At 39.6% G+C, this 20,943-nt stretch overlaps 2 protein-coding genes across 4 annotated transcripts in view; both read right to left on the reverse strand.

Annotated features, from left to right (window-relative positions):
• Window positions 1–9,382, reverse strand: part of LOC146307825 (uncharacterized) — a 59,352-nt gene extending 49,970 nt beyond the window's left edge. For all 3 annotated transcript variants that reach the window (XR_014768937.1, XM_084710442.1, XM_084710441.1), the window contains exons 1-3: window positions 8,873–9,382; window positions 2,529–2,848; window positions 1,367–1,438 (exon numbers count right to left, since the gene is read on the reverse strand). Coding sequence is in view for 2 of the 3 variants with exons in the window: in XM_084710442.1 (XP_084566568.1) it covers window positions 1,367–1,438; window positions 2,529–2,837 (381 nt within the window). In the remaining variant the exon portion in view is untranslated. The remainder of the gene's footprint in view (window positions 1–1,366; window positions 1,439–2,528; window positions 2,849–8,872) is intronic.
• A 633-nt stretch (window positions 9,383–10,015) lies between these two features.
• LOC146307826 (LIM zinc-binding domain-containing Nebulette-like) overlaps window positions 10,016–20,943 on the reverse strand; it is a 35,551-nt gene continuing 24,623 nt past the window's right edge. Inside the window, exons 3-4 of the mRNA XM_084710409.1 lie at window positions 16,146–16,230; window positions 10,016–10,219 (exon numbers count right to left, since the gene is read on the reverse strand). Of these exons, the coding sequence (XP_084566535.1) occupies window positions 10,016–10,219; window positions 16,146–16,230 (289 nt within the window). The remainder of the gene's footprint in view (window positions 10,220–16,145; window positions 16,231–20,943) is intronic.

Consider the following 20,943-nt stretch of genomic DNA (forward strand, 5'->3'; position numbering starts at 1 on the left):
TTCCACTGTAGCTGATGAGTCATTCTGCTGGTGCAAACCGCCGAGCTGCCAAGTTTGACTCACACCAGGGAATCAATATCTCACCCTCCCACATCCTACAACAGCATTCACCCTCATTCACCGTTTTACTGCCAGATATACGCTTCAAACTGCTGTTGCACAAGTCAAAAGGCGTTTTTTTTTTTCCTTTGAGCATACATTCCTTCTGGGTTGAATAAAGGCCAGTCATTGGATCTTCGGAGGGATGGTTACCAATGGCAACCCCGCGTTCAGTTCGTATCAGAAGAGGCGGAGGAAGAGGATGATTCCTCACTGTCTTACACGTGTGGAAGAGTTCACATCCAGAAACATTTTTATTCATGAGCTGAAACTGCAGCAGATATTACACAGTAAAATATCACTGGATTAAAAATAGAACCAGTTTGGGTCAGTTTGGGACAGTCTGGGTCAGTCTGGGTCGGTCTGGGTCGGTCTGGGTCAGTCTGGGTCAGTCTGGGTCAGTCTGGGTCAGTCTGGGTCAGTTTGGGTCAGTCTGGGTCAGTTTGGGTCAGTTTGGGTCAGTTTGGTCGGTCTGGGTCAGTCTGGGTCAGTCTGGGTCAGTGTAACGCTGATATCTTACTGCGATAACCTTTGACCAAGTGTTTTTTACATCACTGTTGGATTATTTTGACCCACTGCAAAATATAAAAAGGTATTAACAGAAGTAAATTTAAAAACAGTACATAGCCATATTATATATTAATTTGGATAAATAACCCAGTAAAATATATTTAGAAAATAACACTAGCAGTTTTTATGATGTTCATAGCTATAATGCATCAACATGCATGATAGAGCTACTTATAATACACTGTGCTTTTAGTGACCTGTAGAGTCAAGTAATAATTGCTGTTCACTAGATGACATTTTTTGCCATGAGTGTAGGATAATGTACAGCGAATAAAATGAAATAAACCCTGACATGGTGATGCAGGACCATAAAATATTAATTTTAAAATAATTTTATGGATTTGAAAAAAGATTCTATTCTTCCTCCTGGGTCTATTATCAGAATTGCGTCCATATAAAGATCCGTTCTTCAGAAATAACAGACCTCAGACCTGTAATTCACCAATCAGAATCAAGTATTTTAACAAATAATAATAAAATGCAATGATTATTATACTGAAATACAACTATTTTTTGGGGGGAAATATTACATTAGTGATGGATTATTTTAGTTCATACTGATTAAATGTAATTTATGTAATTTATGCCAAGATGGCTAAACTGACACATTTACAGCGATGTTTCTTAATGTTCACTGTCCATATAACTTCAACTGTATAAATGAAAATATCCATCATTCAGTTGTGAATGAACTTACGTCACTGGCGAGCAAGCTGCACCTCCTGTTGAATGCTGGGTCTGGTACAGGAGGCTTTACATCAGAGGAATCCTGAAAACACAGAAATGTACGTACAGACTTTAGGACCAGAAGTGAGTTTATAACGAGATCACTTCTATTGACATGTCTGCTCATTCTATGTTTCTATATCTATCTCACTTTAGATTTTCTCTGCTCTGTGAAAATGAACTACATAGGATACTACATCTGTCTATTGAGACTAACTCAGACTAATATTGGTAATTAAAGGGCAATATTGACAAAGTGAATTATCCATGTGACCCGGCTAATATAACTGAGAGAGAGAAACCTGTGAGTCAACCAAAGGAAAGTTTTCTAATTCATGCACCGTTAATCCCTCGCCACTCTTAACAGGCCCGATTGAGCCCTAAAAATCCCACTATCAAAGGCTAATAATGGCACATTTTCATTTGTAGTTTCACTAATCCTCTCTAAGCCTGTACAAAAACCTGCAGTGCCAGGCGATGCCCCACGCCAAGGTCAATACAAAGGCTCCCAGTCAGAGCTGAGAGCTGGGCTCCTCTGCAGAAGAAATAAATCTGTCTCTCAGCAGACTTCATCAAAGAAAAACAAAATCCTCAAAGACGTTTAGTGGTACACAGGACTTAGCCGTAGTTTGGGAACATTTTGTGTTATTGAGATTTTGAACGGGGAAATTATTTGATAGAAAGAAAAAACAAATTAAAAGAGTCAGAGGTCCAACTGCAAATTTGAGCAGCTATTGATATAAAATAATATTTAGGTATTTTTTTTTACTTTCAAGTGAATAATAAAGTCTCAGGTTCTGAAATAAGCTGAGACAGAGATCTGTGAATTGTTAAAACTAAAGTTTCCAAAAAAATATCATACAAGCAGGAACCCTAGCCTAATCTAGAAGATAACAAATTAATTACCTGCTTCCTTACATGAACACAAGTTGGAGGACTGTATTCCATACTGAACGTATTTAATCAAGATCGGCAGGTAGATCTGCGTACTTGCTGATTTGGTCATCTTACTTCATGGCTTTGTTGAGTTTCCAAAGTTTCCTGTTATCTGATTATTTTTAGGCTTTATTGAGCTGAATATTTTGGGTTGTTTATGTTGAGTTTTAAAAGTTGCAAGAAGGAAAAGTTCTCACCTCAGATTCCCAAGGTCCTATCAACTTCTTTGCTCGACCCTCCTTTTCCTCTCCGTTCTCTTCTCCTTCTTCTGTCTCTGCTTCGTCTTCCTCCGTCTCCGCCTCCTCCTCTGTTAGCGCGTCGGTTTCAACCTCCTCCTTCTCCTCTGCGACCGTCCTTTCCGTAGCTGTATCAACAACAGTAGTTCGAGTCGTCACTGTTGTCACCACCATCTCCTGGAAGGACTCTTCTTTCTCTCCCTCGACTGTCGTAACTTCTTGCATCCCTTCAACAAACAGCGGAGCAGCTGGAGCCTCCTCTTCCTCCATCTCAGTCGCTTCTGAGGACAAAGGACAATTCATATTTAGCTTCAGTTTCACAAGTTTGTGGTTTCAATTGTTATTTTCAAACCTGTTAGACTGGACAGTGCTGATCAAATATGGATCAAGATTCTGTTGCTTTCGACTGTGTAGTTGTGATACGGAAAAGATTGCGAGCAGGCAGGATGCAATTTGTCTGCTGAGTGCACAAGCCAAAACCAAGCACTTCCCAAGTCCCAACATGTTACCCACCAGCCACACAAGGTTCAAAATGGTATTCCACAAACCAGTGAGCGACATCACTGTGGCTCTGACCAATTATCATTTTCCTGTCCATGATGACGATGTAGAGAGTCGCTGGTTGGAGCAAAACAGACAAACCACAACCATTCAGAGAAGCTTGAGTTATCATGGAGGCGGTCATTATCGTTTCGAGGATCAGGTGGTAATACAAAAAGTATTTTAGCAAGATTGTGCTCTTACATGAATTTTCTGGATAGCCACTGACAACACTGAAAGCCCTTAAACATCGTCCGTTGCCCCCAGAGGCTAAATCGTTGTAAGACGATAGCCAATAGCTTCAGAGATTGATGAATGAGCAGCCTGAACGTGACCTGAAAGTCACAGAGTCTGATGGTGCTGTCTCCATGGCGTTAAAGATCAAGCCAACTGCCTAAAGAGAGAGTTGATGTGTGTGTTTCTATGTTCTAGTGAGCTAAAATCTCATAGATATATAGAGGTCATATGTTTAGTAGCCACAGTTAATTAAATAAATCTCAAAATGGACGGTTTGGAATTTGGTATTTGAGGTTTTGCAGAAATCTTGCATGCACAAAAGCTATAAAATACATTCAAGTACAAGGAAACCCCCCAAAACATAACATAGCCTCTTTAAGGCATGTTCCCAGCTCTCAACCAGGCCAAACTAGCTTAAGAAGAGAGGTCCTGAAACCAATGCTTGGAGCCAAAGTTCTAGAGAGGAAACAGAATAAGAGCCAGAAATGAAAAATGATAACTGGAAAATACCACTCATTACAAAAACTCAAGGTCAACTCTCCTACCAGAATCCTCAGTATTATGGTGGTCAAGACACTTTTCGCCTCATGTCAAGGTCACCTATTCAACGTCATCAAAGTCACCGTGTTAAACCCTTTAATGTCTTGGCCTTCTTTCTCGATTAACATGATCAGTGAACTCCTCTGGATCTCTGTGTCTTCAATTCACACTTTCCAGCTTTTACCAGCCTTTCCTGAACCTTCTTCTAAGGCCTGTGCACTTTGTTAGCTCTCCCAGCATCCTGTTCTCACAGTCAGCCTCCTCAATGTTACACTCACCTTGTCCGATTTATGGCCGTCTCCTAATAAATTTCCCTTTTGGCTTCCTCAGTGTTTGGGTCAGCCTTTTAGCTTTCCAAATGTTGCAGTCACCCTGTGCAATTTCTGACTCACTGCTTCTGAGTATCGCAGCTACTTTTTTGCCTTCTCTGATGTGCTGATCACTTGTTTTCTCAGTAGCTTCCCCTTCAGGTTCTTCTTCTTCGGTGTCTTTGGCAGTCTTCCTGCTTCTGAACGTCTCAACTTCTTCATCAACCTTCCAGCTTCTTGTTTTGCCTTTAACTCAAATTATTAAACCTGTAAGCGACAGAACAGCCTCGTCTAAACCTAACTGTCTCCCGTGATGGCTGACGGTCCTCTGGGTGTCGGTTCATTGGGTACTTCTTATCATTTTTAACTTCCACATTTAGCCTTCTACTCAAGACCTTATCACCGCTGTGCCCTTCATCTCAGTCACAGTGCCAGTGTTGGGTACAGTGTGTGTTTCTGTGTGTGTGTCTCAGGATAAATGTTGTATGAATGTGTCACTGTTGTCTCTGTGTGTTTGTTCAAGTGTGTGTAGGTTGTGGGGTTGAAGGTGAGTTCAGAAAATATCGTAAGCTGGAAGGAATGTAGTACTTATACACACACAAACACTGAAAACTAGGGTTGGGCTGATCGATGATGCAGACGGCTGACAGTCATTGACCATTATTGAACATTATGATTTAAAAATCTCTTGTACTTGAGGTAGTGTGTCCAAAAGGTAGGGCAGGATGTTTTCTTGGTTGAGTGAGGTGCAGCCATATTGAAAACCTAAATGAATTTTTAGTATTTTGTTCTAGCTGACCAATAACTTGACTCATGACTGAAGTGAAAATAAAATATTTATACTGCATGCATGTCAAAAATGGCATGGGATTAGTCTCTAATCTCTAAAGGGGGCACTCTTGGGTACCTGCAGAAGTAATTTTCATTCAGACATCTTGAGGTGAGATGTCAAGAGACCCCTCTGAAAATGGTCATGGCAGTTTTTCCCTCGCCAAAATTTAGCCTCACTTTGGAGCATTTTTTAATCCCCCTTCCCAGCAAGCAAGTGGGAATGCTTTAGGTCATTTAGTTCCATATGATACGAGTATCTTCACTCTAGTCTCAAAACTACATGAAAGACATATCCGCTGAGGATGTGGGCATCCCTGCTGAACATGCATTTCCTACACTTTTAAATCATATCCCTACATTTCTGTTTTCAGATAATTTCTCAAATTTGCTGCGAACATGAGTATTATGTTGTTTAATGACAATCTTAATGGCTGATAACATTTCTCTTCTTTACTGCTGACCCCCTTGGAGACACATTTCAATTTATCCTATTATATAATCCTATTATAAAAGTCTAGAATATAGTGATGTAGTATGTAGTAATAATTTAGATACTCTTTAAACATGAATAAGGTCTGAGTGCCTTGCCTGTCTGTGTCTTCTGACCCACTGACAATGAGAGGACAGTGTTACCGTGTAGTTACAAAGGTGAAATTCATGTCGAGTCACCTGGCCACGTTCCTGAGATGTCAAGGCAACACACTGAGAGGTGGAGACTGAAAGACAAAGGGAATCTAAAAGATCTAAAAGACTAAAAAGAATTAAGGGTAAAGATGAGGAACAGAAAAGCAAGCAAGTTTTTCTTTATCTCTTCTGTGTGATTAATCGCTTCACACAGATATTTAGTCAGTGTAAAGATAAATAATTTGCCAGTATGAGAGTGAAAGGCAGCAGGTAGTCTGGCAGCGTGGTCAGAGCGTCAGATGGCAGCTGAGGTAAACAGGACATCGACCTGATAAAGACCGAGCAGAGCAGATATGACTGTCTCTCAGCCAAATGAGCATCTGCTGCTACGCTGCACACTAACAAAATCACAGCTCAACTCAACAATAACAGACTCATTGATCACCAGGAACACTGCATCGTCTGCATAATGGAGTCACAAATTTACTTCATTAACAATCAGTACTAACTATTATAGCAAAAGGAGGAGGAGACTGGATGCAAACCCCAGACTCTGTGTTAAAGCCTGCACTTTGTACGGCCACCATCCACCACAACCACAACCATATGAATCCAGCACATTTTCTATCATTATCTATGTATTGTTTCAAATTCAAATCCATTTCTAGGAGACTGGGTTGGTTAAGTAACTTACTAAAGTTGAAATAAGACAGCTGACTTGTCGTTGACGGGACACAAACAGCAACCTCCTAGATGACAGTTCAGTGTTTGTTTGACCTATCCATCCACACCGACCTCCTCCATATGCAGCCTTTCACGCTCTTTATACTGCATCAGCAAACGGGTTTTGGACACACATGTAAAATGACAAGCTGTCTGTGCATAAGTCTGTACAGACTAAGTGACACAAAAAAACAAACAAAAAACAGAGAAAGATGTTATGCAAGATGTTGTATGATAATCTAAAAATGACTTAAGGCATTGGCGTGTTATTTAGTCCCTACAGGAAGTTGCAATGTTGTGATCTCAACAATTAACACAAATTCAATCAATCCCTGTGAATTCTGCACAAGTTTTTCCACAAGTTTGATCAATCATTGTAGCATCCCACAATAGTAACAGTCCCTCACGCAAACATCATACATCCTGTATGTGTCTCAATGAAGGCTTGTCACTGTTATCATTCACTTTTATATGTGATCATTTTAAGCTTGCTGTTCAGACTGAGTTTGATTTTTTATTAATTACACTAAAAACACAAAATAAATCACATCTTTTCTTTTGGAAATTTCTCTTGCCTAAAAACCTGCGACATGAATCACAATTTTTTCTTTTTAAAAAAACAGCCGTGAAATCTGGCAATTTTAGGCTGCAACAATCCCAGAAAGAGCTCCCAAAATCCTGGAGGGACTGGTTATTTATACGCCATTTGGTGAGACCAGGCTGGTTAGAACGGGCTATTCTTAACTGCCAATGACAATATTGTACAGACATTTTTCTCTCTTCCACCTCGGCCAATGGAAGAAACTCTTTAGTGATGAAAAATACACTGATAAAACCTAAAAACCAGAGACCAATCCTGACTTGCTTGGATGACAACTACTGTAATTAATCAGGTCTTTAAACACATCATGGGTTAACTGGCCTGAATAACAGCTGAGTCCTGCCAGCAGAGTCCTGGCTGCCCATGGAGCCTGCAGTCATCACCGTCTCACCCAGAATCACAGTAAACAAGGCTCTCTGGGGAATAACGGCTTTGGTAAAATCTGTCTCTTCTTCAAGCTAAATTGGGAGGCAGTTTTCATAGGTGGTGGGAAAAAAAAGCAGAAGAAAAAAACAAAAACAAAAACTAAAGGCTGCCTCATTGACCAGAAGCTCTCTTTCTCTCCCTGCCTCAGATCTTGTTAATGAATTCTGAAACACAAAGCTTTTCCTGGGAGAAATCCCTGTGATCTCGTCCTGATGTGAACTGCCAGCCACAGCTCAGAAGGAAACACACTTCTCTTCACACTTATAGAGTCAGTCTCGTCCTGAAATACTGCGCTTCACTGCAGGCAAATACATATTACACACTGAGAGATCAGGAACAATTTTGTTTCTATTTGATTTGTCTTATTCTACTGAGAGACAAACAGGCAGCTCATATTGAATTCAGCTGTTAGCAAACACAAATCTCTCTCCCTCTTCGACCTCCCTCACGCCTTCCTCCTGCTATGCTCCTCTTCCTCCCGCCTCTCCTCTCCTCTCCTCTCCTCTCCTCTCCTCTCCTCTCCTCTCCTCTCCTCCTCCTTTCTCATCACCAGGTCAACCTTGAAAAGAGCTGAGTGCACAATAAAATGATACAGTAAAAATTGTGTGGGCTGTTGAATGTCGCACCATTTGAAAGTGTGTGTGTGTGTGTATTAATTAAAGTGGAGCAAATGAGGAGAGAGAATCTGTGGTGTATTAACACAGCGGAATAATGCGATCACTCGGTCAGGTAAACAGAGGAGGAGAGGGGAGCAGAAGATAGACAGGAAATAACAAAAGGCAGGCTCAGGGTTACTGCAGGTCTGAACAAGTTCAATTTAAAGCTTTTTAAGACAATTATAAATGCAATTTAAGCCCTGTTTCATGTACATAATGGCAACCGGGTGGTAAATCAGATGTAATTTTCCACTTAGGTTTGCTATAGTTCTCAGAGTTCTGTGTTCTTTGTGATTTTCTTTTGAGTGTAATGTTCTTTAAATGAAGGGTTGGGAGGGTCACTTTAAAAATGTATTCAGATACAGTTACTAATTACCTGTGAAAAAATGTAGTCAGTAACGTCATCCAAGTATCACAAAATCAAAGTAATGTCAGTTGATTACTTCTGGATTACCTCAGTATAAAAAAACGGTGAAAGTGTTCAGCCAAATGTCGTGTTTTTAGGGCTGCAACTAGATTATTTCCATCATTGATTAAGCAGTTGATTATTTTCTCAATTAATCGAATAGTTTGGTCCCTGAAATACCAGAAAATGGTGAAAAATGTTGATCAAAGTCCAAGATGACTGGAAGATGTGCGGTTTGCTGTCAGAGAGGAGTTAAAAAATCTGAAAATATTCATTTAGGAAGCCGAAGTCTGAGAATTTTGTGTATTTGTGTAGTTTTTAAAATTTAATATTTTAATGTGTTAATGTTTTTTACGAAAGGCAGACAGATTAAACCTACAGTACAATAAAAATCAGAGAAAATCAAATACTACCTTGGCATCATCTGCTGAAGGTCACTGGTCATCAGGACACACATGGGTAGAGCGTCTGTATACTCACACACACACACACACACACACACACACACACACACACACACACACACACACACACAGAAACATCCAAATATTAAAGACACGCTGGTAACTTCTGTGTTTTACAGCTGTATCACCACCATAAACCATAAAGAATTATTAAGCCTGAATAAAACTGACTTGACATCCAACCCTGTTTTATTGTATTAACTGCTTTGATTCCACTTTCACGCTCACTCAGGAGATGAATTATCTTTCTACAGTTGCCATTTATAAAAAATCCACCTAAAAAGAAACAACACTTTAAGGGTATGCTATATTTAAAATATTTTCACTGCTTTCCTTTGGTGTCTGACAGCCTTTTCTGACAGGAAACCATCATATAAGCCAAGTATTGCTCTGTCTATTCCAACCAAACTCCATAGGTGAAATCAGTCATTTTACTTTGCAGATAACAGGAATTGCTGGCCTCAATCGGTTGGTTTGTTTGTATTGTGTGTCTTTGTTGAATCCAACTATATTTTTAAAACACCAAACTCAAACTCAAAAATATTCTATATATATATATTGTACACTCAAACTGATGTCATTTTTTTAGATTTTTTTGTGGCTAAAATACATTTTGCTGCTGATCCTCTTCACAGCAGTTTGATGCTTTGTTTCAGTTCTGGTGCCTATTTCTGCGTCCTCAAAGAGAAAAACGTCTCCAAACGTCTCAAAAGTGGAGACAAACCAACTGGAATCTGCCTCAGATGAACCCAGTTCAAATCATCCAAACTATTCCTTTAAATAACTGACAGCTTGACCTGAAATCAATGAATTAAAAAAATCATGGTCACTTACACTTTCAGAAGAGGCTCCTCTTCAAAAAACTGATGTCGTCGACACTGGAGGGCTGATGATGTAGACGTTTTGTGTGTGTGTGTGTGTGTGTGTGTGTGTGTGTGTGTGTGTGTGTGTGTGTGTGTGTGTGTGTGTGTGTGTGTGTGTGTGTGTGTGTGTGCAATTGTGCTCACTGACCAAAGTGCACTCCTCACTTCACTTTACACACACACTCACATATACAATACAATACATACACATATAAAAAAAACAGCTACATCATGTGTATCTGTGTGTGTGTGTGTGTGTGTGTGTGTGTGTGTGTGTGTGTGTGTGTGTGTGTGTGTGTGTGTGTGTGTGTGTGTGTGCACATACAATACTGATCTGCTCCTGAGTCTTTCTGAGTCTTTGCATCTCTGGAGTGTCGGACACGATGCTGAACCCTCGACCTTTACTCTCTTCAAAGTCCTTCTTATACTTCACCTGGAGAGAAAGAGGAAAGGAAATATTTCAGAATTAAAGGAACATTCACCCTCAAATATCATCTATTAGTGATGCACAGTTTGAGTGATATAAATATTCAGTATTGATGTGTTGTAATATTAACTAAAACACTGAAAGTCTCATGGCAAGTTTAACTCATCCCACGTTCATCAAAAAAACATAAATAAGTTTTGGTTTCAGTGCCACTAAATAAAAGAAGGAGTTTCTTTCCAGAGCTGACATTTTGGTTTAAAATTTAACATAAAGAGAAGATAAAGAGAGCAGTTCCTACACCCACAGATGGAGGAAAAAGACCAGGAAGCACTGCAGCTACAACACAAAAAGAGGTTACAGGCTGCAGTTAGAACCTGATTCATGAACAAATGAACTGGATAACTCGGTTACAGGATCACTGAAGGTAACGAAACCTAGAATCCACATGACAGCGACGATATAGACGAGGATCTGAGGGTGGGTTTTACCTCTGAATGTGCCCACACAGCAGAAATAATTACACCACTCAGCATTCAGACAGACCCCAGCTACTTCAGCTTCACATGGTGTGAAGAAAAGAACTTAAATACTCTGTAATTGCTCCTCATACATGTTGAACAGTGATATGCAGAAAATGAAAAGGAAAGAAAGTTTTAGAATTTAAAGCATGATCTTTACCAGTGACTCACAGAGGCATTTTGGATGTGAACAAGTTTAATCAAAGTCCCAAGTGTGTGTATGGTAGAATTGACCTGAGCAATTAATGGTTATTCATTTGTCATGAGCAGAGCTGGGTATTCAAGAAATTAATAATAAAATTTCCACCAAATTCAGAGTTAATTTGGTGAAACTGAACCGGGCTCCTCGGCCTCTCAGTGACGACAGCCAGACTGGGACTGTGGAGGCCATGCTTTAACCATCCTGATGGCTTTACTTGTTGCTAAAGTAGCTAACTGCCAACTGCTGTTAGCTTGGTTAGCCATGCAGCCACCTGATTGGTCATTTGAGTTAAATGTTTACTACATCAGAGCTTATCAGAAAAAGTGTTTCCATCTCCCATTAAGAGCATTAAGTCTTTTTTAGAAGAAAGCAAAAATCACCTCAAGCATGTGTATACACTTATTTTGTAAAATCAAGGATGTCTTTTTGACTTTTACCTTTTTCACCAACCTTTTTTTAATCTAATACTTCAAAATGGACATGAAAATATGTTAATGGAAACATGGCTACTGTAGTTTATTTTGACTCAGTCCCATATATACTGTCCTCCTGCCCTAAATACAGCATTCATACCGGCACCACAGTTTGTTAGCCAGATGTGCAGCCATTTTGGAGATACTGGTATGTAAACAACAGTGGATTATGCACTGATTATTCAGTATTCATTGTTTGCTTGATAAATACTACACTGAGCAGCTGTTTTAAGAGCAATACATCTGTGAGGTGTTTTTAAAGTTTTCTTTTGTGGGAGCCAGTGAGCTAAAAGCAGAGATGCACATTGTTGATTTTTGTCTTTTCATAAGATGGGAAGAAAGGCGTTGGAAACAAATACTTTCTCAGTAGATCTCAGGTGAAGTATTAGCACCATTTGGAATTGAAACATTTCAAATGACACCTAAATTATAATGAATCAAAGGAAGGAACTCTGTAATATATTCTTCACTGGATGATCCAAGCAGCTCTAGTCTTCACCACCATCTGCAAAGAATCAAAACACAGTGCGATGCAATAGGCAGAGTGGATCTACAGATTTACAGCCCACGGACGGCAACAACAACAGAGCAGCAGGCGGTCACTTCTTACTCTGCTCCAGCCTGCACTTCAGTTCGACCTTCAGAGGAAACACTGCGGCTCATTTAGCCATAAAGTCATCCTGCTGGTGTCTATCAGTCGTCAGTAACAGCCCATTAGCCCTCAGAACAGAGTTACATAAGGCTGTAAACTGCAGAAATATGACTCAGACAGTTCAGACAGGGTGTGTGTGTGTGTGTGTGTGTGTTCTGGTATTCTGCTCTCACGGTGATTGTCCCCGTTCTCAATACAAAGCAGATTAAATCCCCATTCATCAGTTGTGGGCTCCCTGCTGAGTTAATATGACAAGCTAACGAGCTAAATCTCACTCACACTCACACACACACACACACACACACACACACACACACACACACACACACACACACACACACACATACATACACACACATGCCACATACACACTTACAACTACAGAGGGTGGAAATAACAAAAATTCAAGCATGAAAAAATGACGTCTCGCTTAGTTTTCGCTGACAGGACCTGAAGGAGGCAGAATCTGATGGAGAGAAGATCTCAGGTTCACATGCACAAAATATTCTGGTTTTTGCCCTTATTCTAAAAAAGTCATTTGGCCTTGTGCTTAAACCTTGTGTACGAAGGTTTTACGCACAAATCTGTGATTTATCAATATTTTCTCACCTGAATTTGTTTGTACTCTGCAAACAAATTTAGACATACCTCAGACCACATGTCTGCACAAATGATGGCAGCCCAGCTGCTTTACAAAATGTTGATATACAGCTTTGAAATAAATACAGACTGTATCAAAACTGCATTCATTACAAAGGCTTTAACAGAAGTCTTGTAAGTGTTTTTATTGCTGATTTATCTTGTTTTATTGCCCTTGTTTTTTGTGTTTTATGATGAATGTGGTGATGATTATTATTATAATCATTATTTTTGGGTGAAAGTCCTTGCTGGATGACATCGTTTTCACCCTCACTTATTATCCCATTTGTGGACTTTTCCAGTAACTGCAATGAATCTCTAAAACCATTTCTTTTTCACCTGAGACACAGTCCATTTCTCAGGGCACAGCTTCAGTTATTGCACCCCAAGGAATTATTTTTATGAGTCGCAGTGCGCCTTTTCTGGCTTCGTCCTCGGACACGGGCAGCCCGACTGTGTGTCCAAAGCACGCGCAGCGTCTGAATGTGACGTTACGACAACGTCACCGCTGTCTCCCTGTTACTCATCTATGCAAACGTATTTCCTCATATAGAGAAATGTGGGCGTGGTAGTATGCAGATTACCAACAGTGGGCTTGAATCTGGAAGTTCAGGATGATTCTGATTCACGAACATACACACGGTGGTAAGAACAAACTTGACCAGTGCGCAGGTTTCATGGATCAGATGGTTATTTTGCGTAACAGCCACTGCAGGAGGGCGCATGTATGATCAGGGGAGAAATAGAGAGAGAAACAAAGATGAATTATTATGATTTATGTAGGGGGAAAAAACAAATGACAGTTTGCTGATACTATCATACTGACCTTTATCATTTTGTCTGTTGTTTCCCATATTATCTTATTATTGTTAATGAATGATAATAACTGTGGACTTTTTTCGGATTCTGAAGGGGAGGAGGAAATGCCAGAAGAAGTTTGGGAACCACTGTTCCAAGGTAAAGAAAACATAATTCTTATTTTCAGATAATTATCATGAAAACACACTTATGAATAATATATTCCATTTCTGCCCTATTCTGTAAATAAATCCCTGTAAATCTTACAAACTGGTAACCTGACAGGCCAGATGGTTTGTTACACAGATCCATCTGGGAAGTTGTCCTCACAAAGTGTTTGGAAAATGGCAGGCGCTTTAAAAAAAAAGAAAAAAAAAAAAACATTTGGCAGGTGATTGGACGAACCATCTGTCTATCACGTCTTACACGGGCTAATTTCAACCAATCAGATCAAACTCTTGCCAAAGCCGGCTGGGAGAACAGCAAAAACAAGCCGTCAGTGTCGTTCTTTGCTCTTCTTTCAATGTAGAAAAACTCTCCAGTTCTGATATAACTGATGCTATCACTGTTTGCTTGAAACGCCTCTCGCTGCTGTCACACCTAAAACCACGCCTGCAGCTGCCAGTAGTCCCTCAGAGGACACTGATTGGCTGCACCACTTTTGGTGTGGACGCAAACTGAAGGTAAACAAACTGGACCTTTAAGTGTAATTTGAAAGGTGAATCATAGAATAAAGGCTCGGTGATCAGTATTATCTTGCTCTTGAGTTTTGACTTGACGTCAGCAGCTGCTCTGGTGGTGAGACACACATCACCAGGTCACATCCACTCCTCTGTACCATAACACAAGTAGGTCAGTGCTGAACATATGGGGGTTTTCCCACTGTGTGTGTGTGTGTACACTCACACTGCACAGTGTCACTGTCTATTATGATCAGTCTCTGGAGAAGGAGCTGAAAGCCTCTGCACTAATATAAAGTGATTTCAACATCACCTCCGGGGACATCAGACATGGATTAGAAAAGTCAAAGACGAGGAAACGGGAGATGAGGAGAAATAACGAGGAGGAGAGCAGAGAGTCACAAACTGCACGGAAATACAAAAAAAAAAGTGCTGGTGAAACTGTCACATCAAAAGCATCAGAAACTCTCTCTGCCTTATTTCAATTACGTTCTGCACCACAAATGGAGGAGATAAAACTGATTGAAAATTTTGGGGGATTTTTGGAAAGAGCATTTGAGAGGAGTCACACTGATATCAGCCTCATCCATTACAGCAGGTAGCTGAACAAACGAGATTGGACAAGACACACTGTCAAAAGGTTCTGTGACCTGTTTCTAGTCTACAGTTATGAAAAACTGACTGTAACCATTAACACATTCTCATGTGACAGCTAACTGAGTCTGATGGATCAGTATCTGTGTGTGAAACCGGCGGCTGCTTCAATAAGGTCATCCACCACTGTTGTTAAATCTGGTGGAGGCAGTTTATTTTTGGCATCATTGAGCAAAAGTTCCATAATAACCTTCAAACATAATGTAATTCAAGACACCATCTTTACCTGTTTAGTCCTTTGAGATATATCAGGTGCAGCATGTAAAAGATTCAATATTAAAATCTGAAGAACTTGAACAGGTGGGAGACGAGGACGAGGTTGAAAAGAAAAGAGAGAAGCGTGATGGAGAATAAGAGGCAGAGGGACACGGGGACAGAATAAATGAATGTGTAAATCTCTGGTCTGTAAATGACAAACTGGTAATAAATGGATTTTTATGAGGGCAGAGCAGCACAGAAACACACACATACACACACACAAACGTCCCATGACAAACAGCACGTCCCCTTCTGCTGACTGCTGAGTGGACATCTGTCCTTTTGTGCTGCAGTCTGCAGGGATCACAAACACACACAAACAGAGAGGATGAGGACAAACGGGGCAGACGTATAGCTGGTTCATTCTCTCATACATGTTCTCTGCATCAGTTCGTGTGTCACAGTGACTCATCTCGCCTTCAGGAAGCAGAAACTTTCACAGAAGCTTCTACTCACACACCTGAGTGTTTGTTTTCATTTCCATGTGGTGCCAGAGGGGCGGAGATATGAGCCACAAAGCTCCTTTAAACTAGAAGTCAGTCAGACACATACATGGATCTGTCAGCTTCAATACCCAGATATCCTTCGTCACCAAGACTCTCAGTCAAGTAGAAACTATAGCAGTCAGCAGTGGAGTCCTTCTTCATTTCTCCATCTCTACTGACAAAAATTATCAACTTCTTTACCCGACGGCTGGATCTCAGCAGCCAAGTTTCCATCCAAAGGCATCATAAATTTTAACAGAACTGCCACAAGAAAATGCAAATAAAATGTGTCCAACCTCTACTTTTAACCAAAATATTAGGAGTTGAATGTTTTGAGATAATAAGCTGGTGCAGCTCATTCTCCAATCTTTGTCAAAAGAGAGGAGGACAGAGCGAAATGACATCATTAAAAGAGCACCAGTCAGTCTGGTTTCTTTACCCCTTAATGGCACTAAACTGAGTGTCTTTATGTTGTGGATAAAACAAGACATTTGAAGATTCATCTTGTGCATCTTTCGCAATTTTCTGACAGAATGATCGGCAGGTTAATCAATAATGAACATAACAGTTTACCTGGCTCTGTAGCTCGCTCTGCTGTCTCAGTCTCAGGTTCTCTGGCGTGTCGGCCACGATGGTGAACGACGTCTTGGGATAATGTCTGAAAAGACAAACTACATATGTAAACTAGTCCAGTCTGGTTTAAAATATTAGACTTTCATCAACACAAAAACAACATGACAGACGGAAAGAAAGAGGAAGAGGAGGTCACAATGTTAACTTGAATTTTGTGTTTTGTTTTTACTGAAAGAAAATCATGATTGCGTGACGTTTGTTTAGGTCTGTACCAAACAAACATGTTTTATTTCATCTGAAGAACAAGATTTGCAGGCTGCACTACAGTACTTCATTATGATGCTGTCTCATTGCACATTTTCCTTTTTCAAATAATTGTGATTTAGTTCTGGTTCTGCGATTAGGTTACAGCATTTAGCCATATTGCAATTTCAATAATATTGCAAATAATTGTGCAGCCCTGGGACAAATATTGAACAACTGAGTAGATCCAGAGGACAGTGGACGACATGTAAACTGCAATTAGTCATGATGCAATGATTTCCTGTAGCGAAACAGAAATTAACATCCATGAGAAACGGTTGGCTTCACTCATTAATGAGATGACTTTGGTGGAGAAAAAAAGAAATTGAGAAAAAAGTAAAATTTGGATGTAATGGTGGATGGACAGATAAGGACAACAAGGACTTTAAAGTCAGAAGGTGAAAGAACTTCATCAGTGTGAGGTGCATAATCAAGTCTCACATAAAACCCAACAATAGTTCTTAAACTTTCTACCTTCGGAGGTCAAGTTCAAGTTTCTGAGGCAAATTTATTCTTTAGCAACAACAACAGCCCAACATTTTCCAACCAATTCTGCAACCTCTTCATGACTTCCATCTTTAATGTGCCTTAAGATTTGAGCCTTTTGACATGAAACGAATCAAACACAAGAAAAAGACAAAAGGAAATGTCTCCTCTCAAGTTTGAAACAAAGAAATTGTTGCACTTAGCAGCCATTCATAACATTCATAACAAGTCTTTTTTTTAAAACAAATGTTCAGCCCTCTTTAACAATAATGGCTGCAGCCTGAAAAATGTCAGAGCCTTTTCCTTTCCTGAGAATAACCTTAACAAGTTAATGACCCGCCAAGACGATAACATTAGCAGGAACAATGAGCCATTGAGAGGTCGACAAATGAATATACCTCTCTTTATCACACTTGACCTTTTGGTCTCTCATTAATGACCTCAAGATCTACAGTATATTTAGTTCTCTGTTCTCTCTAAGAACAGCGTCAGTGAGTTTAGATGTAAAGCTTTTGTCTGCAGGAACACAGCAAAATCAAACCTGAGTGACCACAGTATGAGGTTGGTGGATTGGAGACATACAGTAGGTGGGAAACACTCCCACGTTCCACCTTGATCGTTTACTTCCTGTTTCCTCCAGTTATATCATAAGTAAGCGAAGTTCCTGAGCTGAGATGGTTCCTGGATCCCTGGAAATATTCTTGCAATGGAAACATTCTTACTGTCGCCTGTCAGACGTATTAGATTTTTTTGGGTTGCAGCATTTGGACCTGAAATTCAGCCTGAAGGGATCTGACTAATGGTGAAATACTATTTCTAAACATTTTTTTCAAAAGTATCATAAATGACGAAATAAGCAACTAAAAAAGGTCCATCAGTAGCAGTGTTGTGCAAGTTCACACTAGCTAAAAGTTCAGGTCACGCAGATTAAAATGAACTAACTCACGTTTCTTCTGTTTTCCTTTTTTACATCAAATTTTAAACAGAACTTCCAACCAACAGGGACACTGGAGTCTTTATAATGAAGTCATACTTAGTGATGCATGACATTTAAACTTGAACACCAACATATTCTTGAAATTTACAACTGGGTACTCAAAATTCTGACTTTCCAGCGCAAACAGAATGCACCACAATACATCAGAACTTTTGATTATTGTTTAATAGGTTCCACATGCAATTATAATGTTTCTCAGGTAGGATGAGTTGCTGCTTTGCTTGGTTTATATATATATATGTTTTTTGGTTTTTTTTACCATTTTCTAAATTTTCTAGGTTAAAAAGAAAAATAATACAGAGATAATCGTGTGACTTCTGTTGAAGCTGACTCATAATGTTCACTGGTGCTCAACTCAGTGGCTCAGTTGCAGAGCTGCGTTTGTGACTGTGATCTACAGTTGGTGGGCGAAACAGAAACGCAACATGAAAGAGGATATTTAACAAAGGAGAAGGTGAATCACAGACACAAAGACAGCCAGACCAGCACGAGTCATTACAAGATCCCAAAAGAGAACTTCAAGATGACATTTGTCAAACAGAAACACTTGCATAAAAGACCCACAACAACAACATAAATTACAGCTTTAAAATTGGCCATCAAGTACAACACCTTTGAGAATATCTTCATCAAACTGACACTTACCGGATTCCTACTCGACTGTGATTAGTTTGTACTTCTTTACTAAAATGTCCTCTATTTATGCTGATTTCTTTTGGCTGGATGACTGTGAGAAACTTGAGTTTTACTTTGTAGCAGATTTTATTTGTCAAGCTTGTGAGAGAAGGCAGAGTATTCTGTTTAAGTCTGAGCTATAAAATGGACGGTAATTTTGTACTGAAAGGAAAATATTTGAACACTGCAACTGTATTTGGTGTCTTATAAACCCATGAGGGTTGGGCACTTTTTGTGCATGACATGAAAATAAAAAGAAATCAAGTTTGTTTGTGCAACTTGGATGTCTTAAACGGTTAGTTTGGCTCCACAGAGGTTACAGAGTAACACAGACAAACTAACAGCAGCATGATACAGCTCTATTATTTTATTATTATCATTATTATTATTATTGTTGTTGTTGTTTTTTGTAGCTGATGATGACACCTGTAATCTCTGAGCATATCAGAATCACTGAGGAGCTCTTGACAACACAGGACAGAGTGTCCACTTGTTTTCCTCAGAGCTGGCTGATTCATTGTATGTGTGTGTGTGTGTGTGTGTGTGTGTGTGTGTGTGTGTGTGTGTGTGTATGTGCGTGTGTGTGTGTGTGTGTGTGTGAATCACCAATGCCAGCAGCATATTCAGCGGCACAGTTTGACCACCCCACTGAACTGTCCTTCACTCCTCTTCCTCCCACTTCACCTCTTTCTTCCTCCCACTCTCATTTTCACATATACTCTCTCTCTCTCTCTCTCTCTCTCTCTCACACACACACACACACACACACACACACACACACACACACACACACACACACACACACACACTGTACCTCTCTCTCCTATGTAGACAGAGGGACAATCTGTTCCTGTTTTACCCTCTCAGGGTGGACATTGTCTAAAAACAACAAGTAAAACTGTCTCTACACAACCATACAAAGTTTCATCCACAGAGTATTTATACCCTCATTAATTTTTTTTACCTCATCCCATCGATTTTATTAATAATTAAACATGTATGGTTAAAAATCCCCATTTCAAAGAGCACTTTGTCTCTTGGTTTAGTGTTTTGAGACTGAGATGCTTTTGAAGACACAAAAGATTCTTATATTTTCCTTGAAATAACTCCTCATTGAGCTGTTATTCATACAGATATATTACTATTACTAATTATTTATTTATTCAAAGTAAAGTGACACTTATTTCTTCACCTTTATTGATTTAACACCTTTCTGGCACATGGCCTGGCAGTGCAAACCAAACGTAAATAAACCAGCAGGCTGCCATTGTAGTTTAAGATGTTCATAACACAAAGGAACCATGTGTGAACTGAGGTGATGACATCACTGTTTCTCATAACTCTGACATCAGCACGTTAGTCAGCGATTTTAAAATTCTGTCTTGGTCTCCTAAAACTCCACGTGTGCATAAGAGACCAAAACATGGAAGAAATGGTGGTTTTGCCAAATATCCGTTCACATGTGAACAGATTGACTCCAGAGGCTGTGAGTCGTCCTGTGTGTTTCACTGTAACACTGCACACCTCTGATGTCACCTTCTGACCCCTGTTTGATACTGAAGGTGAACCACAACCCACAGACTATGACAGAAACCTAATACACTCCATACACGCACACACTCACACACACATCCTGACAGGTGACTCCCCTCAGTTTTCCAGTGCTGGACAAGTTACTGAAATTTAGTAATTAGTTACATTTACTTATAAAAGTTCCATATAAAAGTAATTAGTTACCAGGGAAAGTAATTTTTGTGTTACTTTTAAATGCCAGGTTTAATCATTATTATTTTTCACCTTTTATCAGTGTCATTTACTTCATTTTTAATGTGGCTACAGGAGGATAAATAGTTCACATTTGGAGGCACTACTGCAGTGTTTTTGAAGCATTTTCATTTTCAGTCTCTTCATTTTACCTCCACCAGCTATTGTGCAAACACGGTTTAGCTTATAACTACAACTAATCATGGCTGACATATGTATGAGCAGCCTGCATGATCATTACTACTTACCAGGCTGATATTGAAATAAAAATACAGGAAAGACGAAACTTATTTTAAATTACATTTCAGTGATCTAGGTTCATATGTACTTTCATTTGAAATTTTGTTGAATTTTGAAAGTATAATATGTTTTTAAATTAATTTATTCCATTTTTAAAAATATTTGACATTCCTCCATGCACCACTAGAGGGAGTTCGCATACCACTCGTGCTAAACATACCACAGTTTTAGAATCTCAGGTTTAGAAGAAAACCTCCACAAATGACAACGTCACGTGATGCTCTTCTACTCTTTAGCAGCTGTAAAACAGCATCATAGCCACTGCAAAGATAC

The sequence above is a fragment of the Lutjanus erythropterus genome, chromosome 21, assembly GCF_056507025.1.
Source record: "Lutjanus erythropterus isolate fLutEry1 chromosome 21, fLutEry1.hap2, whole genome shotgun sequence".
NCBI lineage: Eukaryota > Metazoa > Chordata > Actinopteri > Lutjaniformes > Lutjanidae > Lutjanus > Lutjanus erythropterus.